This window comes from Zea mays, chromosome 10, assembly GCF_902167145.1.
Source record: "Zea mays cultivar B73 chromosome 10, Zm-B73-REFERENCE-NAM-5.0, whole genome shotgun sequence".
Taxonomy (NCBI): domain Eukaryota; kingdom Viridiplantae; phylum Streptophyta; class Magnoliopsida; order Poales; family Poaceae; genus Zea; species Zea mays.
The window spans coordinates 126,114,958-126,134,465 of NC_050105.1; the positions used below are offsets into that span (position 1 = coordinate 126,114,958).

At 43.6% G+C, this 19,508-nt stretch overlaps 1 protein-coding gene across 1 annotated transcript; it reads left to right on the forward strand.

Moving 5' to 3' along the window:
• Window positions 1–14,727: 14,727 nt before the first annotated feature.
• LOC111590321 (uncharacterized) lies at window positions 14,728–15,205 on the forward strand. The gene is made up of 2 exons (XM_023301252.1): window positions 14,728–14,917; window positions 15,005–15,205. Exons 1-2 carry the CDS (start codon window positions 14,784–14,786, stop codon window positions 15,168–15,170), a joined length of 300 nt encoding a protein of 99 aa, XP_023157020.1. The 5' UTR covers window positions 14,728–14,783; the 3' UTR covers window positions 15,171–15,205.
• The last annotated feature ends 4,303 nt before the right edge of the window (window positions 15,206–19,508 follow it).

Below are 19,508 nucleotides of genomic sequence, written 5' to 3' on the forward strand. Positions count from 1 at the left end.
CTTCATTGGAAAATTTGTGGTAGTATACTTTGATGACATATTGATCTACAGCAAATCTATGGATGAACATGTTGATCACATGCGTGCTGTTTTTAATGCTTTACGAGATGCACGTTTATTTGGTAACCTTGAGAAGTGCACATTTTGCACCGATCGAGTTTCGTTTCTTGGTTATGTTGTGACTCCACAGGGAATTGAGGTTGATCAAGCCAAGGTAGAAGCGATACATGGATGGCCTATGCCAAAGACTATCACACAGGTGCGGAGTTTCCTAGGACTTGCTGGTTTCTATCGCCGTTTTGTGAAGGACTTTAGCACCATTGCTGCACCTTTGAATGAGCTTACGAAGAAGGGAGTGCATTTTAGTTGGGGCAAAGTACAAGAGCACGCTTTCAACGTGCTGAAAGATAAGTTGACACATGCACCTCTCCTCCAACTTCCTGATTTTAATAAGACTTTTGAGCTTGAATGTGATGCTAGTGGAATTGGATTGGGTGGTGTTTTGTTACAAGAAGGCAAACCTGTTGCATATTTTAGTGAAAAATTGAGTGGGTCTGTTCTAAATTATTCTACTTATGATAAGGAATTATATGCTCTTGTGCGAACATTAGAAACATGGCAGCATTATTTGTGGCCCAAAGAGTTTGTTATTCATTCTGATCATGAATCTTTGAAACATATTCGTAGTCAAGGAAAACTGAACCGCAGACATGCTAAGTGGGTTGAATTTATCGAATCGTTTCCTTATGTTATTAAGCACAAGAAAGGAAAAGAGAATATCATTGCTGACGCTTTGTCTAGGAGATATACTTTGCTGAATCAACTTGACTACAAAATCTTTGGATTAGAGACGATTAAAGACCAATATGTTCATGATGCTGATTTTAAAGATGTGTTGCTGTATTGTGAAGAAGGGAAAGGATGGAACAAATATATCGTTAGCGATGGGTTTGTGTTTAGAGCTAACAAGCTATGCATTCCAGCTAGCTCCGTTCGTTTGTTGTTGTTACAGGAAGCACATGGAGGTGGCTTAATGGGACATTTTGGAGCAAAGAAAACGGAGGACATACTTGCTGGTCATTTCTTTTGGTCCAAGATGAGAAGAGATGTGGTGAGATTGGTTGCTCGTTGCACGACATGTCAAAAGGCGAAGTCACGGTTAAATCCACACGGTTTGTATTTGCCTCTACCCGTTCCTAGTGCTCCTTGGGAAGATATTTCTATGGATTTTGTGCTGGGATTGCCTAGGACTAGGAAGGGACGTGATAGTGTGTTTGTGGTTGTTGATAGATTTTCTAAGATGGCACATTTCATACCATGTCATAAAACTGACGATGCTACTCATATTGCTGATTTGTTCTTTCGTGAAATTGTTCGCTTGCATGGTGTGCCCAACACAATCGTTTCTGATCGTGATGCTAAATTTCTTAGTCATTTTTGGAGGACTTTGTGGGCAAAATTGGGGACTAAGCTTTTATTTTCTACTACATGTCATCCTCAAACTGATGGTCAAACTGAAGTTGTGAATAGAACTTTGTCTACTATGTTAAGGGCAGTTCTAAAGAAGAATATTAAGATGTGGGAGGACTGTTTGCCTCATGTTGAATTTGCTTATAATCGATCATTGCATTCTACTACAAAGATGTTCCCATTTCAGATTGTATATGGTTTGTTGCCTCGTGCTCCTATTGATTTAATGCCTTTGCCATCTTCTGAAAAACTAAATTTTGATGCTACTAGGCGTGCTGAATTGATGTTAAAACTGCATGAAACTACTAAAGAAAACATAGAGCGTATGAATGCTAGATATAGGTTTGCTAGTGATAAAGGTAGAAAGGAAATAAATTTTGAACCTGGAGATTTAGTTTGGTTGCATTTGAGAAAGGAAAGGTTTCCTGAATTGCGAAAATCTAAGTTGTTGCCTCGAGCCGATGGACCGTTTAAAGTGCTAGAGAAAATTAACGACAATGCATATAGGCTAGATCTGCCTGCAGACTTTGGGGTTAGCCCCACATTTAACATTGCAGATTTAAAGCCCTACTTGGGAGAGGAAGTTGAGCTTGAGTCGAGGACGACTCAAATGCAAGAAGGGGAGAATGATGAAGACATCCACACTACTGATGCATCTATACCAATACAAGTACCAATTTCTGGTCCCATTACTCGCGCTCGTGCTCGTCAACTCAACCATCAGGTGATTACACTCTTGAGTTCATGTCCATCATATTTAGACCATGGAGACCCGTGCACTCTTGTTTTGCTTAGGAATCAGGGAGAAGACCGAAAGGGAAAAGGATTTGAACATGCTGGATTCGGACTGCAGAAGAACACCAACTTGTGACGGTCACCACGGTCAGATGTGGGCTCGGATTGGAATGTTCAAGCACAACATGGAAAGCTTATCAAGTCTACTTTCATATGTATCCAGAATTATAGTCATATCTGTTCTGAGGCCGCCGTAATCATTGTTTTCTTACCGAGACATTTCCTGCCTTTTCTGCCCATGGTGCTGCGTCACCCTATTTTGGCCCAATGGGTCGTGTATCAAGTTAGGTCCATTAGGGACGCATCCTAGGGTTGCAGCACGACCCCAATACCCTTGTGGTTGTCCTCCCATGTTTATAAACCCCCTAGCCGCCACCAAGAACAGTGGGTTTTGTTTAGATCAAGTTTAGCTCTCGCTACTTGCTTGCAAGCGCGCGTGCTAGTTCAGCCGCCCGTCTTCTTGTCTTCGGAACCCCACCATATTGGAGTTTGATTTTTAAACCTACATTTAGATCTGGTAATTCAGTACTTGTTCTACTTGTTCTTGCTAGTTCTTCGATTGCTTGCAGGACGAGTGCCCTAGTGGCCAGGGTGTCACGCTCCACAAGATCGTGACAGCCATAGGAGGTGGTGTATCGGTTGCTAAGGCGCAGCGTCTTTGGAAGGTTGTAGTCGGGCCGTGAACGTCGTCTCCTCCTCCAATCGAGTTATTCCACACCCTCTCATCGAAAGATCGGGCAATCACCCAACGGGTGCACATCAGTTGTTTTTAGCACTCACCTGTCTCTTCGTCTGCCGAGTGACTCTGTCTCTTCGTCAGCCAGCCGAGTGACCCTTCTCCTTCAGCTGGCCGACTTTTGGCGTGACTCGGCGACCTTTCTCCTTCAACTTCCCTCTGCGAGAGGTTAAATAGAGGAGCACCCCTGTCACTCGGTACACGCGAGAAACACTTTCAGTCTCACAGTCCAGCCGCCCGAGTGAGGGTGTTTCCATCTCGTGACTCTGCGCGCACAGAGAAGCGAGAGGGTAGGTGCCTCCGAAGCCGGTGCCGTTCGAGACCTTGCACGGGGGATCGGCAATTAGGTTTTTGGGGAGCGTCTACGCGACTACCCAAAACATCTTCAACATGACAAAGGAAGCTGGCCAAGGATCTGGATCATCAGAGCGCATAGGAGGGTATGATCAGTTTATTTACTTACTGTTTTGTGTTCTGGAGATTATATATGTTTCATATATTCATCTATGTTGTTTCATATTTACGAATGATTTTATCTTATCTGTTATGTCTTATTATAATATAATAGATCTGTCTGTTTTAATTTTACAGTCATGCTATTTATGTTTCTATCTGTTTATTTTCATTTGTTCAGTCAGTATACATGTTTATCGTATTTATATGATTTATATAATTCACATGCTCTATGTTCTCTTGATTCATATTGGTATGGATCAATTTAAGATCACGATTTCTATGGTTAATTATTTATTATATGTCATCATCATAATGTTAATTTATGGAATTAAAATAATACGGAAAATGCCTATAATTCTAACAATCCAAAAACCTAATCTTAGGCATTTTTCTGTCAGAGGTTTTGCTGCTGTGCTAAAGCCTGATCCTTTTGATGGTAAAAACTTCTTGATATGGAAAGCTAAAATGGAATTGTGGCTAACTGCAATGTCTTGTTTTCATGCCGCTGAGGGCAAGCCTGCCAACTTACCTCCTGAGGATGAGGCTAAGTTTAAGGCTGAAGACAACCTCTTTCGAGGTGCAGTGATTAGCGCACTTGACACAAAATTCCAGAAAAGCTATATCATCCTTCCCACGGGGAAAGAGCTGTGGGATGCTCTTGTTGGAAAGTTTGGAGTTACTGACGCTGGTAGCGAGCTGTATCTCATGGAGCAGCTGTATGACTACAAGATGGTTGAGAACCGATCTGTAGTGGAACAGGCTCATGAGTTTCAGGCACTAGCTAAGGAACTCGAACTTTTTCCTTGTCCTTTGCCTGACAAGTTTGTGGCTGGCGGTATAATCGCCAAGTTGCCACCTTCTTGGAAGGACTTTGCTACCTCTCTCAAACATAAGAGACAAGAGTTCAATGTGGAAGAGCTCATTGGTACTCTTGATGTTGAGGAAAGGGCTAGAACAAAGGACAGTGGAAAAGGTGTTGAGACCTCTACTACTAATGTGGTGCAGAAGAGAAACTTCCGCAAGTTTAACAAGAAGAAAAACCAGAACAAACAAGAGAATGCAAATAAACCTGTTCATACAGCACCATTTAAAAAGAAGAACAACAATAACAAGGGAAAGGGAGGATGCTTTGTTTGTGGCAGTGATCAACATTGGGCAAGAGAGTGCCCTGATCGCAAGTTCACTCAAGACAAGAAATCAGCTAATGTTGTAACCACTGAAACTGAAGGTGGAACATCTGGGTATGGTAATTCTTTACCATTTGTTCTTTCAGTCTGTAATTCACCTGAGTGGTGGATGAACAGTGGTGCAAACATTCATGTGTGTGCTGATGCCTCTATGTTCAATTCCTACCAGGTCGGGAGGTCTGGCGCCTTGTTAATGGGAAATGGGTCGCGTGCTCATGTTCTTGGTGTTGGTACGGTCATTCTGAAGTTTACTTCGGGAAAGACGGTGCCATTGAAGAGCGTGCAGCATGTGCCCTCTATCAAGAAGAATCTCGTTAGCGCGTCTATGATATGTCGAGATGGATACAAAGTTGTTCTTGAGTCTAATAAATGTGTTGTGTCTAAACATGGTATTTTTGTTGGTAAAGGATATGACTGCGGAGGCTTGTTCCGCTTATCACTGCATGATGTGTGTAATAAACTGGTGAATTCTGTTAATTTTTCTGATGAGTCAGATTTATGGCATTCACGTTTTTGTCATGCAAGCTTTGGCTGTCTTATGCGGTTAGCAAATCTAAATCTAATTCCTAAATTTAACTTGGTCAAAAAGTCTAAGTGCCATGTGTGTGTTGAATCAAAACAACCCCGCAAGCCTCACAAGGCTGCTGAGGCGAGGAGTTTGGCACCTCTAGAACTTGTTCATTCTGATCTGTGTGAGATGAATGGAATTTTGACCAAAGGTGGTAAAAGATACTTTCTCACTTTTATAGATGACTCCACTAGATTTTGTTATGTGTATCTCTTAAAAACAAAAGATGAAGTGTTCAATTATTTTAAGGCCTATAAAGCTGAAGTTGAGAACCAACTTGAGAGGAAAATAAAATGTTTAAGGTCTGACCGAGGTGGAGAATATTTCTCTAATGTGTTCGATGAGTTCTGCGTGGAACATGGTATTATTCATGAGAGGACACCGCCATTCTCACCACAATCCAATGGGATTGCTGAAAGGAAAAACCGCACTCTAACAGATTTGGTGAATGCCATGTTGAGTACAGCGGGATTATCCAAGGCATGGTGGGGTGAGGCGATTTTGACAGCATGTCATGTCCTGAATAGAGTTCCAACAAAGAACAAAGAGATCACTCCATTTGAGGAATGGGAAAAGAGAAGAGTAAATCTCTCGTATTTGCGCACTTGGGGTTGCTTGGCTAAAGTGAATGTGCCAATCAACAAAAAGCGTAAACTTGGGCCTAAAACTGTTGACTGTATATTCCTTGGATACTCTTTTCACAGCACTGGGTATAGGTTCTTAATTATAAAATCTGATGTGCCTGATATGTATGTTGATACTATCATGGAATCAAGAGACGCAACATTTTTTGAGAATGAGTTTCCCATGAAGAATACACCTAGTGTTACAAGTCATGAGACTATAATTCCCCATGAGCACGAACTGTCGATTCCTATAGATCATGCTGAGGATTCTCACGTGCACATCCCTGAGGAGGATGACACTATAGTCACTCGAAAGAGCAAGAGACAGAGGGTTGCAAAATCCTTTGGTAATGACTTTATAGTGTACCTTGTGGAAGACACACCAACTACCATTAGTGAGGCATATTCCTCTCCTGATGCTGACTTATGGAAGGAAGCAGTAAGGAGTGAGATGGAATCTATTATGTCTAATGGAACTTGGGAGGTCGTTGACCGTCCTTATGGTTGTCAACCTATAGGTTGCAAATGGATCTTCAAGAAAAAGCTTAGGCCTGATGGTACAATCGAGAGGTACAAGGCAAGGCTTGTGGCCAAAGGATATACCCAAAAGGAGGGTGAAGATTTCTTTGATACCTACTCACCAGTGGCTCGGTTGACTACAATTCGCACATTAATAGCCGTGGCAGCCTCTTATGGTCTTATCATTCATTAGATGGATGTTAAGACAGCTTTCCTAAATGGAGAGTTGGATGAGGAGATCTATATGGATCAGCCAGAAGGGTTCATTGCGGATGGTCAAGAGAACAAGGTGTGCAGGTTGATAAAATCATTGTATGGCCTAAAACAAGCACCTAAGCAATGACATGAAAAGTTTGATAATACTCTTACAGCAGCTGGCTTTGTTGTAAATGAATCTGACACGTGTGTATACTATCGGTATGGTGGGGGTGAGTCTGTTATGCTGTGCCTTTATGTTGATGACATTTTGATTTTTGGATCAAATCTCAATGTGATTGAGGAAGTTAAAAATCTTCTATCGAGCAATTTCGAGATGAAAGATTTGGGAGAGGCTGATGTCATTCTAAACATCAAGCTTGTTAGAGAAGCTGATGGTGGGGTAACTTTGTTACAATCCCATTATGTGGAAAAGGTATTGAGTCGCTTTGGTTTTAGTGACTGTGATCCTGCTCCAACACCTTATGACCCCAGTGTGCTATTAAGAAAGAATCGGAGAATAGCAAGGGATCAATTGACATACTCCCAGATCATTGGCTCGCTCATGTACCTTGCAAGTGCAACAAGGCCAGACATCTCTTATGCTGTGAGTAAGCTAAGTCGGTTTGTGTCGAAACCAGGAGATGATCACTGGCGTGCTCTTGAGAGAGTGTTGCGGTATTTGAAAGGTACTATGACATACGGTATTCATTATACCGGAAACCCAAAAGTGTTGGAAGGCTATTGTGATGCCAACTGGATTTCTGATGCTGATGAGCTTTATGCCACAAGCGGATATGTGTTTCTGTTTGGAGGTGGCGCTGTTTCCTGGAAGTCTTGCAAGCAGACTATCTTAACGAAGTCTACAATGGAAGCAGAACTCGCAGCATTAGACACTGCTGGGGCTGAGGCCGAGTGGCTTCGTGATTTCCTATTGGACTTACCGGTAGTTGAAAAACCGATACCGGCTATTTCCATGAACTGTGACAACCAAACGGTGATTACAAAGGTTAACAGTTCTAGGAATAACATGAAGTCTACAAGGCATGTTAAGAGGAGATTGAAATTTGTCAGAAAGTTGAAAAACTCTGGAGTTATAACTGTGGATTATGTCCACACATCAAATAATCTGGCAGATCAATTCACTAAGGGTCTATCACGCAATGTGATAGATGCATCGAGGGAAATGGGTATGAGACCCATGTGAGATCTACTCTAGTGGTAACCTGCTCTATGTGATCGGAGATCCCGTGAAGTAGAGTGGAGAAACAAGCTAGGAGTAGATTGTGAGGAAAGATCCCTTCTTTAACTCATTTCTGATGCACATCTTTTCTATCTGTAAGGCAGGATGGTTTTTACCTTAATGTATTCCAAGAGTCTTATAAAGGTGAGATGTTGTCCTACAGAACATCTTTTGAGGAATACACCTATATGAGTCAGACTACTGGTCACAGTCTATGGGACTTGGGTAATCCCTAAATACTCATGAAAGGCACTGAAGTGTGACTTATATGCTTCTAAAAAGCGGGAATACCCTTTTGCAGCCTAGTATCAGCAAAGGATTTGAGTGAATCTTATTTCGCACAAAACTGTCAATTCAAGGCATAGTCCATTGTTCAGTTGTGAATGAGTGAAACTCTTATTCTAGATGGATGTTCAACTTAACAGTCTCCATCGAAACACTGGTATATCAAAGGATTGTGATTCTGATACTTCATCATTACAAACCCTAGAGTTTGGTGGGGATTGTTGGATCTTTTATGGGCTTGGCCCATTTATTGAATAAACTCTAAGGTGTGTAATGGTGGAGAATACCAATAGTACCACATTGGAAGTCCAAGGGTCTTTTGCCTTGACTTATATGGTGGGATTTATTCCACTTAACTTGAGAAGTCAAGAAATGGACAAGGGCGTGCCACACGTCACTACACCAAAACTTTGAACTTCCTACGGCTTTATAACTTCCTACGGTTTCTATCGAGAACCGTAGGAAGTTAATAACTTCCTAGAAGCCCTAGTTGCCTCTCGGCAGTTTATTCAACTTCCGACGGTTGTAACTGTAGCCTCTCGGAAGTTTATTTAACTTCCGACGGGCTCTCGGAAGGCTCTTAACTTCCGACGGCTACGGACCGGGCTCTCGGAAGTTAGACTGCGGACCGGGCGTAGGGTTCCTTACGGCTACGGACCGGGCCCCGCCCTGTTAACTTCCGACGGGCTGACTCAAAGCTCTCGGAAGCTAATTTTGTAAAGTAACGGCGCCGTCGGGTTTTTTCCCAACAGGCGCCTCGCATCTCCTCTCGCCATTGACGTTGCTCGCTGCTCCTCTCGCCCCGCGCTGCCGCCCGCCGTTCCCCGGCGGCCGCCCCGCGCTGCCTGCCCCGCCGCCCTGCACCGCCGTGCCCGGCCCCACCCTGCACCGCCCCGCCCCGCCCTGCCCCGCCGTGCCGGGCGCTCGCCGCCCCGCCCAGCCGGCCGTACAGGCCGCTGCCCCGCCGTGTCGCCCCGCCAGCCCCGCCCCGCCGTGCCGGCCGCTCGCACGGTCTCGCCGGCCACCGCGGCAACACCGCCCTGCGCGGGGCTCGCTGCTCACTGCGCCGGCCGCTACCCGTCCCGTGTGGCTCATCGCTCCCTGCGCCGAGCGCCGCCTCTCCTCCACGCAGCACCATCTTCGCCATCGAGCTTCGCATCGCTACAGGTAACTTCCGAGTGTTTGTACTATAGTTTTTTATATTAAATATACTAACTTCCGAGAGTTAACTGTTTTTAAACCGTAGAAAGTTATGTTAATAGGGTTAATTAACTTAATAAGCTAGGTGGTGCATATAATTTAATTATGTTAGTCTCTTATTTGTTGCGTGCTAGTAATATTTTTGGTGCATATAATTTAATTATGTTAGTCTCTATTACACCATTTATGGGCATGCAAATAGAGAACAACGGGGTTATGCTGCTAAAATTCGTTCTGACTCGTTGCTCGTAATAAATTGTTGCTCTATACGGAATAAATTTATGAATGATGTGTTTTACTATTTTAGCATCAAATATGGTGGGTGAGGACCGTCGATGGATGTATGAAGGTTGGCGTATGAATGATCCCTCGGTGGATTGGATAAGAAAGACAGAGGATTTTATTGATCGTGCTTTTGCTATATCAAGAACCGGCACGGATGTGCGTTGTCCATGTAGTATGTGTCGGATTTGTAGATGTCAAGACAAGAGAACTCTGTCGGGACACCTTTGCAAATATGGCTACATGCCTGACTATGAAGTCTGGGTGTATCACGGCGAGGACTTTCCCCGTGAAAATTCGCCGGAAGCCAACAACACTGACGACGTGGAGTGCGATAGAATGGACGAGATGCTTGAAGATTTAAGGGAGGATCCTGATTTTGTGTTTCCACCAAATCATGAGGAGCCGCCTCCTCCAGAGGTTAAAAAGTTCTTCGACCTCCTTAAGGCTGCAGAAGAGCCTTTGCACGAACACACAACAGTTTCAGTCCTCGCTTTCGTGACTCGACTTATGGCTATCAAGTCCAAGTTCGTGTTCTCGAACAATTGTTATAACGAGCTCTTGAACTTAATCAGCGAAGTGTTTCCACCAAATCACAAGATGCCGAAAGACGTGTATCAGTGCAGGAAACTGCTCTCTGGTCTAGGTATGGACTATCAGAAAATTGATGTATGTCCAGATAATTGTATGCTGTTCTGGAAGGATCATGAGAATGATAGTAAGTGTCTAAAGTGTGGCAAGTCGAGATATGTAGAGGTTAAAAATGATGATGGTGAAATGGTCACATCAACGGTAGCCCAAAAGCAACTTCGTTACATGCCTCTTGCACCTCGTGTTAAGCGTTTGTTTCTTTCGAGGAACACAGCTAGGCACATGAGATGGCATAAAGAACGTGAACGGGAGGACACTCATGTGATGACGCACCCGTCTGACAGTGATGCGTGGAAGGCTCTAGATGACTTTGATCCAGAATTTGCTAGTGAAGCGAGAAACATTCGAATTGGGTTGGCGACAGATGGATTCACACCTTTCAATACAAACGCGGCATCATATTCTTGTTGGCCTGTATTTGTTATTCCATACAACCTTCCACCTCATCTGTGCATGAAATATGATTACATGTTTCTTTCCCTAATTATTCCTGGTCCAGACCATCCTGGTAAAGGGTTGAATGTGATGATGCAACCCTTGATTGATGATCTCAAAAAGTTATGGAAAGGAGTTGAAGCATACGATTGCTACAAAAATGAGAGATTCACACTTCGAGTTGCGTATTTGTGGTCCATTCATGATTTCATGGCATACAGTTTATTTGCTGGATGGAGTTGCCATGGAACTCTGACATGCCCAATATGTGGCAAGGATACAGATTGTTTCCGCCTAGAGTTTGGAGGGAAGATCTGTTACTTTGACTGCCACAGATGCTTCTTGCCCCAAAAACACCCGTATAGGTTCGAGGTTAACACCTTTAAGAAGGGCACTATCGTGACAAAGGGACCGCCCAGACGTCTGAGCGGAATAGAGATTGAGGCTATGCTTAATAATTTGAAAGAGAATGAAAGTGGTGATGGATACATAGGTTTTGGAACCGAGCATAACTGGACACATAAATGTGGTTTATGGGAACTCCCTTATGTTAAGGCATTGATTCTGATGCATAACATTGACGTCATGCATCAGGAACGTAATGTTGGTGAAAGCATTCTAAGTACTTGCATGAATCTAGGCGACAAAACAAAAGACAATATAAAGGCCAGGAAGGACTTAGCAAAACTTTGTAACCGACCAACCCAGGAACTCGACGAAAATGGAAAAAAGCCACGTGCTCAATTTTGTCTAAAACCTAAACAGAAAAATGAAGTAATGGAATGGTTGAAAAAATTGAAATTCCCAGATGGTTATGCGGCTGGGTTTAGGAGAGCTGTGAACTTGAAGACAAAGAAAATAACTGGATTGAAAAGCCATGATTATCATATAATGATGGAAAGGCTCCTCCCTATAATGTTCCGTGGGTACTTGAAAGTCAGTATCTGGAAGGCGTTAGCTGAGTTAAGCTACTTTTATAGGCAACTTTGTGCTAAAGAAATAAAGAAAGAGGTGATGGAGAAGTTGGAGACAGAAATTCCTGTCCTTATATGCAAGTTGGAAAAAATATTCCCCCCAGGATTCTTCAATCCAATGCAACATCTACTTGTCCACCTTCCATATGAAGCTAAGGTTGGTGGACCTGTGCAATACAGGTGGATGTACCATATTGAAAGGGCTTTAAAGAAGCTTAGTTCAATGGTTGGTAACAAAGGAAGAGTTGAAGGGTGTATAGCTGAAGAATTCAAATATAAAGAGGTAGCAGCCTTCACGAGTGTATACTTTGCAGACGAGCACAATATCAATGCCCCTACATTGAGGTATCATGATGCCAAAGTACGGACTCGCAGCAATCTCCAAATTTTTGAGATTGAGGGCAAGACTGTTGGAGCATCCACGGAATATCATCCTGAGTGCGAAGAAAAGTTGGACGCTTTGCTCTATATGTATGAAAATATGGATGAGATGACCCCATATTTCAAGTAAGATGAAATTTAATTTGTCATTTGTGTATCTATATAGTAATCGTGTTCCGCACCTCATTTGTTTACTTGTTGTAACAGAGAATTCCAATCGCAACTTAATGAGAAATTGTCCTCGAGGCAGTATGAAAACGCACTTCGAGGAAGACATGGGAAGCCCAATTTCATTAATTGGTTGCGAGCTTATGTAAATAACCTAACACTCTTGTTCTACTTTATATATTTTTTTAGAAATCTAATTTCACCATCTGATTGGCAGTGTGACAAAATTCCAAATTTAGACGAGGACTTGCTTCAGATGTCTTACGCAATCGTAAAAGTCAGAAGCTACGGTCGTTACGACATTAAGGGGTTTCGTTTTCGTTCGACCAAATTTGAATGTACTCGTCCATTTGCGGCGACAAAAAATACTGGAGTTGTATGCAGGGCAGTCGATGATCGTGGAAGAGAGATGAATTATTATGGAGTTATTAATGACATACTCGAGTACGACTTCGCTGGGAGCAAAAATCTTAAGGTGGTGTTTTTCAAATGTGATTGGTTTGATCCTAATCAAGGGACTGTAGAAAACCAATTTGGCATGGTAGAAGTCAAACATGAGCTCAAAACAAGTGCATGTAGCAAATTTGTTCTTGCTCACCAAGTTGACCAGGTGTACTACATACCATATCCATCTATAAAGCTGGAAGCCACATGGGTAGTGTACAAAGTTAATCCTCGTGAACAGTTACACAACAAGGGTGAATGGTTTGAGGCGGAAGTTGAAGAAATTTACCAAGAAGATGAACTTCCGGCCAATTTTAATATAGATACTGAGGTTTTGCCAGAATCATTAGTGGGAGATCCTGAAGATGTAGTGAGTCCCAAAAAACGGAAACGGAAGTCAAAGAAGATAACATCTAATCGAAGAAAACAATTTGATCCTGATTTTGAATACGACTAAAAAGTAATTATTTATTTATTGTTCATTTCAATACATTATGCTCATTTACTTTATGTTCATTTACTAATTTGATTTTGTTTTAATAACAGGATGTCTAAAAAGGTCAAGCAGCTCGCTAAGGGACTAGCGAGGAGAGCCTCCATTTTTGGGAGAAAGGAGGACTTAGTGTTCCAGGGCACTAGTTCAAGCTCGAGCAGGCGTAGAGCTTTGTTGGAGCATGTTCCAGAGTTGCAGGGCCAGCCAGTCGGCGTACTAAGGGATGAGGTAACCAATATATTTGTTTTGTAATGTAATATTTGTATGATTTCGAATAACTAAATTATTAATTTTGTTCTGTAGAATGAGTCTGAAGATGAGGTAGAGACAGAGGAGGGGATACAAGTGGAAGATGTTGAGGATGTCCAGGGTAGGGAGGCGGAGAGAGGGTGGGATGAATGGCCCAAGGATGCAAGTGGGTGGGCAGGAGATGGAGGGTCGGGAGTTGGGGGAGCTAGTGGAGGAGGTTCTGGAAGCGGCGGAGTTGTAGGGTCTTCACGGGTCCGGAAGCCACGAAAGACTAGTTGGGTCCCCCCTCCTAAAGAACCAGTTAACAAGGTTGAGATAATACCGTATGGAGATGGGTAAGAGCATCTTTGCTTTGTTCTTATGTCTTACACATTGAGGATAAACAATTATTTTTTGATTTTGACAATTGTGCTTGTGTTGTTAGGGGTTGGGTGGATAGTAGTTTCACCGGCAAAGATCGTGTAAGGCAAGTAAATAAAGTGTTAGGCAATATCTGTCGTATGAGATGGCCTGGATTGGTGATTGAGAATGGTAATGAGGTCCCTGTCACAAGATGGGATCAATACGGCCTTGCTGTTAACGCGCAACATGGGAATGCGCAAGGTGCAGTTTGGCACGACTTCTGGGTATGTTTATCTATCTTCTTGCCAAGTTATCAGCTCAATGATTGATTCATATTATGGATTCTTGACTATGTTTTTTTTCAGAAACATTATAAGTTGCCTGATGGAGATACTCATACCGAGCATGCACACTCCGTGTTCCATAGGAACGCGGCAGATGTTGTTGCGGATATGATGTACTATGTTCGAATCCAGGTGATTAATCAAGCTATGTTGAGTAGTGAAGGACGACGTGCAGCCACTAAGAGCGAGGCGACACAGTATGGACTTTCTATGACTGAGCAAGATTTTCTTCAGGTAATTGATGTTTGTGCTCGTGTTAGAAATTTTTTTGTTGCTTGTATATGATACAATTACTTGTAAATGAATTGTGTTTCCGTAGCATTCGATTCCATGGATAGCCGCCAATGATGCTGCTTGGCGTGCCTTATGTCGTTATTGGGCTTCTGATGATTTCAAGGCAAAGTCTATGCGACAAAGTTCCAATCGTGGAACCGAGTCGTATCACAAGTATGGAGGTGATGATCACTTTCGTTTGGCAAAACGAATGGTAAGTGCAATTTATTTCATTTTTGTTGATTGTAGTTGACTTGCTGTAATTTCTGATTATAATGTTTGTCAAATGTACATACAGGAAGCTAGCAGTGGTGTAGTGCCCAGTGATATTCAAGTATACCTGAGGGGGCACAGAGGACCAGATCCTGCAAACCCAGATGTGTTGTGTAGCCAAAAGGCAACAGATTGTCTGGTGAGTGTTTTGAAATGCTTGATACATTTTGTTCATATGAAATTTTGTATGTAAGATGGCATTGTTCTTTTGTATGCAGGCTGCATATGGTGAGGCGATGTCTAGTCAGCATGGATCGGACTATGACTGGAGGACCGCACCTATTGATCCTCAGGTTGTGTATGCGAGTGGTGGAAAACCCCATGGAAGGTATGGACTCTACATACCTTATCTTGTTTCATCGGTTTAAGTACAATACATTTATTTTGAATCTGTTGTGATGTTACTTGTTTGAAGGTACTCGATGTTCGATAACGTCATCGACTCGAGCCAGGTGACGGTTCAGAGGGGAGGTTCGTCGAGGTCTGCTGCTCGTAGCTCCCGTCGCTCTACTCAGGATACTGCAGAAGTTGAGCGACTACGAGAAGAGCTTAGGCAACATCAGGAGCGGCAAAGGGTTTAGGAGGAATACTTGAGGCAACATGCTGCGCAACAAGAATACTATGCTACTCAGTTTCAACAACAGCAAACACTGATACAAGTAAGTTCAAAAAGATCTTTCATTTTAAGTTATGTATTGATTTAAAACACTGGCATTAATGTGTTCGTCGATTTGATAGCAACTAGCACAAGCCCAAGGGATACAGGTTCCGATGGCCCCCCCACCTCCACCTCCCATACATTTTCCTTGGCCATCACCTCCACCTCCACCTACCGAACATCAGGTTTGCAAATTTTTCATTATTTACTTGTTATATTATGGTGTAACTTCATGAATGTCATTTGTTCAGGTATATGAGACCCCTCCAGCTACCTTGTCGGTGCAGCAACAACATGATGGCTTAGACTTTGTCGATGCGTTGTTCGCCAGTGGAGGTAGCGAGCATCACTTTTCGCTGATTCCTGATGCTGATCGACAGTAGTGGACTTCCATTCTGTGTTTTGTGAGACTTGAAACTTATGTCTTGTGAGACTATTATGTGGATGTAACTTGTGTCTTGTGAGACTTGAAACTTTGTGGACTGTTCTGGCCAGACTTTTATGACTTTATATGTGACATGTGGTATATTGTGGCTTTTAAATATATTGTGGTATATTGTGGCTGTCATTTTTGTACATTGTGATATATGTGGCTGTTATTTTGATATATGTGGCTGTTATTTTGATATATGTGGCTGTTAATGTGGTGAATAATGAAAATTAAATTGCATTGTTTGTGCTGGTCATTTTAACTTCCGAGAGGACAACCAAAACGGTCGGAAGTTAGCCTTCACACGGCGTCAGCGCAAAACAAACGGCGTCAAACTTTAACTTCCGAGAAAACTGCCTTGGCTCTCGGAAGTTAGCGTAACTTCCGAGAGGGATCTTTGGCTCTCGGAAGTTAGCGTAACTTCCGAGTGTCTCTCGGAAGTTAGCGTAACTTCCGACAAAAATGTTACGAGAGCCAAACTTCCGACGGATTTATCTATCTTCCGACGGTTTATATAACTTCCGAGAGTTTAGCTCTAACTTCCTACGGTTTAGCTCTAACTTCCTACGGGCCGGGCGTGGCGTGGCGTGGCGTGGCGAGGCAGGCAGGCAGGCAGACAGGCGAGCGGGCGTGGTGTGGTTGTGTTAATTTTTAGCACTCACTAACCGCGTACGTCAGCCGAGTGACCCTGTCTCTTCGTCAGCCAGCCGAGTGACCCTTCTCCTTCAGCTGGCCGACTCATGGCATGACTCGGCGAGTGCTGCCCGACTCATGGCATGACTCGGCGAGAGCTGACCGACTTTTGGCGTGACTCGGCGACCTTTCTCCTTCAACTTCCCTCTGCGAGAGGTTAAATAGAGGAGCACCCATGTCACTCGGTACACGCGAGAAACACTTTCAGTCTCACAGTCCAGCCGCCCGAGTGAGGGTATTTCCATCTCGTGACTCTGCGCGCACAGAGAAGCGAGAGGGCAGGTGCCTCCGAAGCCGGTGTCGTTCGAGACCTTGCACGGGGGATCGGCCATTAGGTTTTTGGGGAGCGTCTACGCGACTGCCCAAAACATCTTCAACATGACAAAGGAAGCTGGCCAAGGATCTGGATCATCAGAGCGCATAGGAGGGTATGATCAGTTTATTTACTTACTGTTTTGTGTTCTGGAGATTATATATGTTTCATATATTCATCTATGTTGTTTCATATTTACGAATGATTTTATCTTATCTGTTATGTCTTATTATAATATGATAGATATGTCTGTTTTAATTTTACAGTCATGCTATTTATGTTTCTATCTGTTTATTTTCATTTGTTCAGTCAGTATACATGTTTATCGTATTTATATGATTTATATAATTCACATGCTCTATATTCTCTTGATTTATATTGGTATGGATCAATTTAAGATCACGATTTTTCTATGGTTAATTATTTATTATATGTCATCATCATAATGTTAATTTATGGAATTAAAATAATACGAAAAATGCCTATAATTCTAACACTTTCTGTGTGACAGACCAGATAGACTTTTACATGATTGCTCCGAGAGTTACCTTTCTTTCATTTCATCTCCGTTCCGCGGCGGCAGAAACGAGTCAGGTCCCCTGCAGGCTGCAGATCCGCCATGGAGGCAGCCAGTGTCCCCCCGAAGCGAAAACACGGGAGGACGCCGATGAGCTCATGGCCCCGGCCCGCGCGCGCGGTCACCTGTCCCAATAGCATTCATTTTCATGTGACCGGCTGAGACGACGGATTGTCTCGTGCGTGTCGAGCGCCATGCATGACGCGCGAGGCGCTGCACCGACAAGGGAGGAGGAGGTCGAGGTCGAGGAGGAGGAGGAGCTAGGAGATCTCGCAGCAGGGAATGATTGGTTGGCATCCGATGCAGCTGCTGCTCGTGCTAGCGCTGGTGATGCTAGCCGGCCGGGGGGAGGGCGGGGCGGGGAGCTCCCACTGCCCTGCTGGTCCTAGCACGTTGCATGCATGCACCCGTATGGGAATCTCGCAGTGACTTTGCAGGAATGATTAGCCTTTGTTGTGTACTACAGTACCATGAAATGCTTCGGTTCCCAGTCCAAGTCTATACCAAGCATAGCATGTCCTATCCAAGTTAAGGAATGTAGGCCCACTTTGTTACGACGACTGAGACTTGGTTTCTGCAGCTCTTCTATCACTGCAGCGCTATTGTAGTGTACACAGCTGTAGACCGTCTTGCTTTCGGACATGGTACACGACCAGTTTAGATCATGGACGCATGACGTGATTGAATGCTGAACGTACGCCGTCGTTATACACGCAGACGCAGTAGGGGTTTGTTGTGAGGCGCAGTGTGAGCTAGGGTGAGGCCGGCCTCACGTCAGACCAGAGCTATTCAGCTAGGCCCAGCCGCCCAGGAGCAGCATGTGTGCGGACTGATTCCCTGAACCAGAGATGCGCGGCATGCGCCAAACAAAGCAAGCATGCAGCAGTACGCCCAGGCGCAGTCTTTTTAGAAGCCCTGCCTCCCTTTTCGTGAGCCCGGCGGTCTGCGGCTCTGCATGGCAAAGCGATTTCGATCCATGTACAATAGTACAAAGTACAATACACCAACTTGCGCCCGCACCAGCCTGCCGCTGAGAGACAAAGGGCCTGTTTGGTTCAGCTTTTTTCTGATCAGTTTTTCTGAAAATCTGGCTGTAGAGAGAATCTGGTTGTGGTGAGAATCTAAGTATTATTATGATTACGTGTGGAGAAAGATAAAGTTGTTCATAAGGCTCATGATCTAGAAAATGACGAATTTCTACTATTACAACGACTCAACCGATTATGTTTATGTTGATTTTGCATGATTTTTGACTCAACGAATTTTATAGAAACTGACTGAAAAAATTGAGTGTTTGATAGTCCACAGCAGCTTTTGATGACCAGAAGCTGCCAGAAGCCGAAACAAACAGGACCAAAAGGCGTCCCTTTGTCCTCTTGCAGAGGCAAAGTTATATATATATAAAAGAAGGCGAAAGCTGTGCTCCACGTCTTTCTTCTTTTCGTTCAGGGCAGCAGCAAGATACGGCTTTTATTCACGACGCCGCCTTTTTTTCGTACGACGACTAATACAATACTGAGAGCCCACCCAGGCAGATCATGGAATCAGGCTTGCTGCATGCAACGAAGTGCAAGCCGCGCAAACCCCAATCAATGCCGCCAGTTTCAGTTTGCGAGGATAAACAACCTCGTGTAACTCCACAAAAAAAAAACGAATAGTTTCAGAGAAACCCAGGTCCATACCGAATGCAACATGAAAAAAAAATTCCAGCCGAAAGTTGGTGTTTGTTAGGGCTAGTTTGGAATCCTGTTTTTCCACGAGTTTTTTATTTTTTTAAGGGCTAGTTTGGGAACCATATTTTCCCACGTTATTTTCATTTTTCAAAGAAAAATTAATTTATTTTTTTTGGAAAAATAGAAATCCCTTCAGAAAATAATGTTCCCAAACTAGCCCTAAAAAAATTAGTTGATTTTTCTTTAGAAAAAATAAAAATACCTTGAAAAAATGTAGTTTACAAACTAGCCCTTAGTCGGGTTTACCACTGCAGAGTGCAGATAGAGAGCCTGATCTGGAGAAAATACAGTAGTAGCTAGCACAACCAATCAACCATGGTGCATTGGTGTCGGCAGTGCCGAAACAAATCCACAGGTTTCGCCCTGCCCCTGCTCCTGCCCTGGCCGGATTCCAGCAAGGGGGCAGCACCCCAGCCGGATTCCAGCGTACTACTCCACATCACCGGCAGGTCTTTTGCCAGATTCCAGCAGACGGCGATACCATTTGCCGGATGTCACCCGCTGCGCTGACGCGT

Bases quoted from the DNA above. Each gene is read 5' to 3' on its own strand.
- LOC111590321 (XM_023301252.1), top strand. From the start codon at position 14,784: ATGGCATTGTTCTTTTGTATGCAGGCTGCATATGGTGAGGCGATGTCT. The intron at 14,918-15,004 runs GTATGGACTCTA...ACTTGTTTGAAG, and splicing joins GGTGGAAAACCCCATGGAAG to GTACTCGATGTTCGATAACG.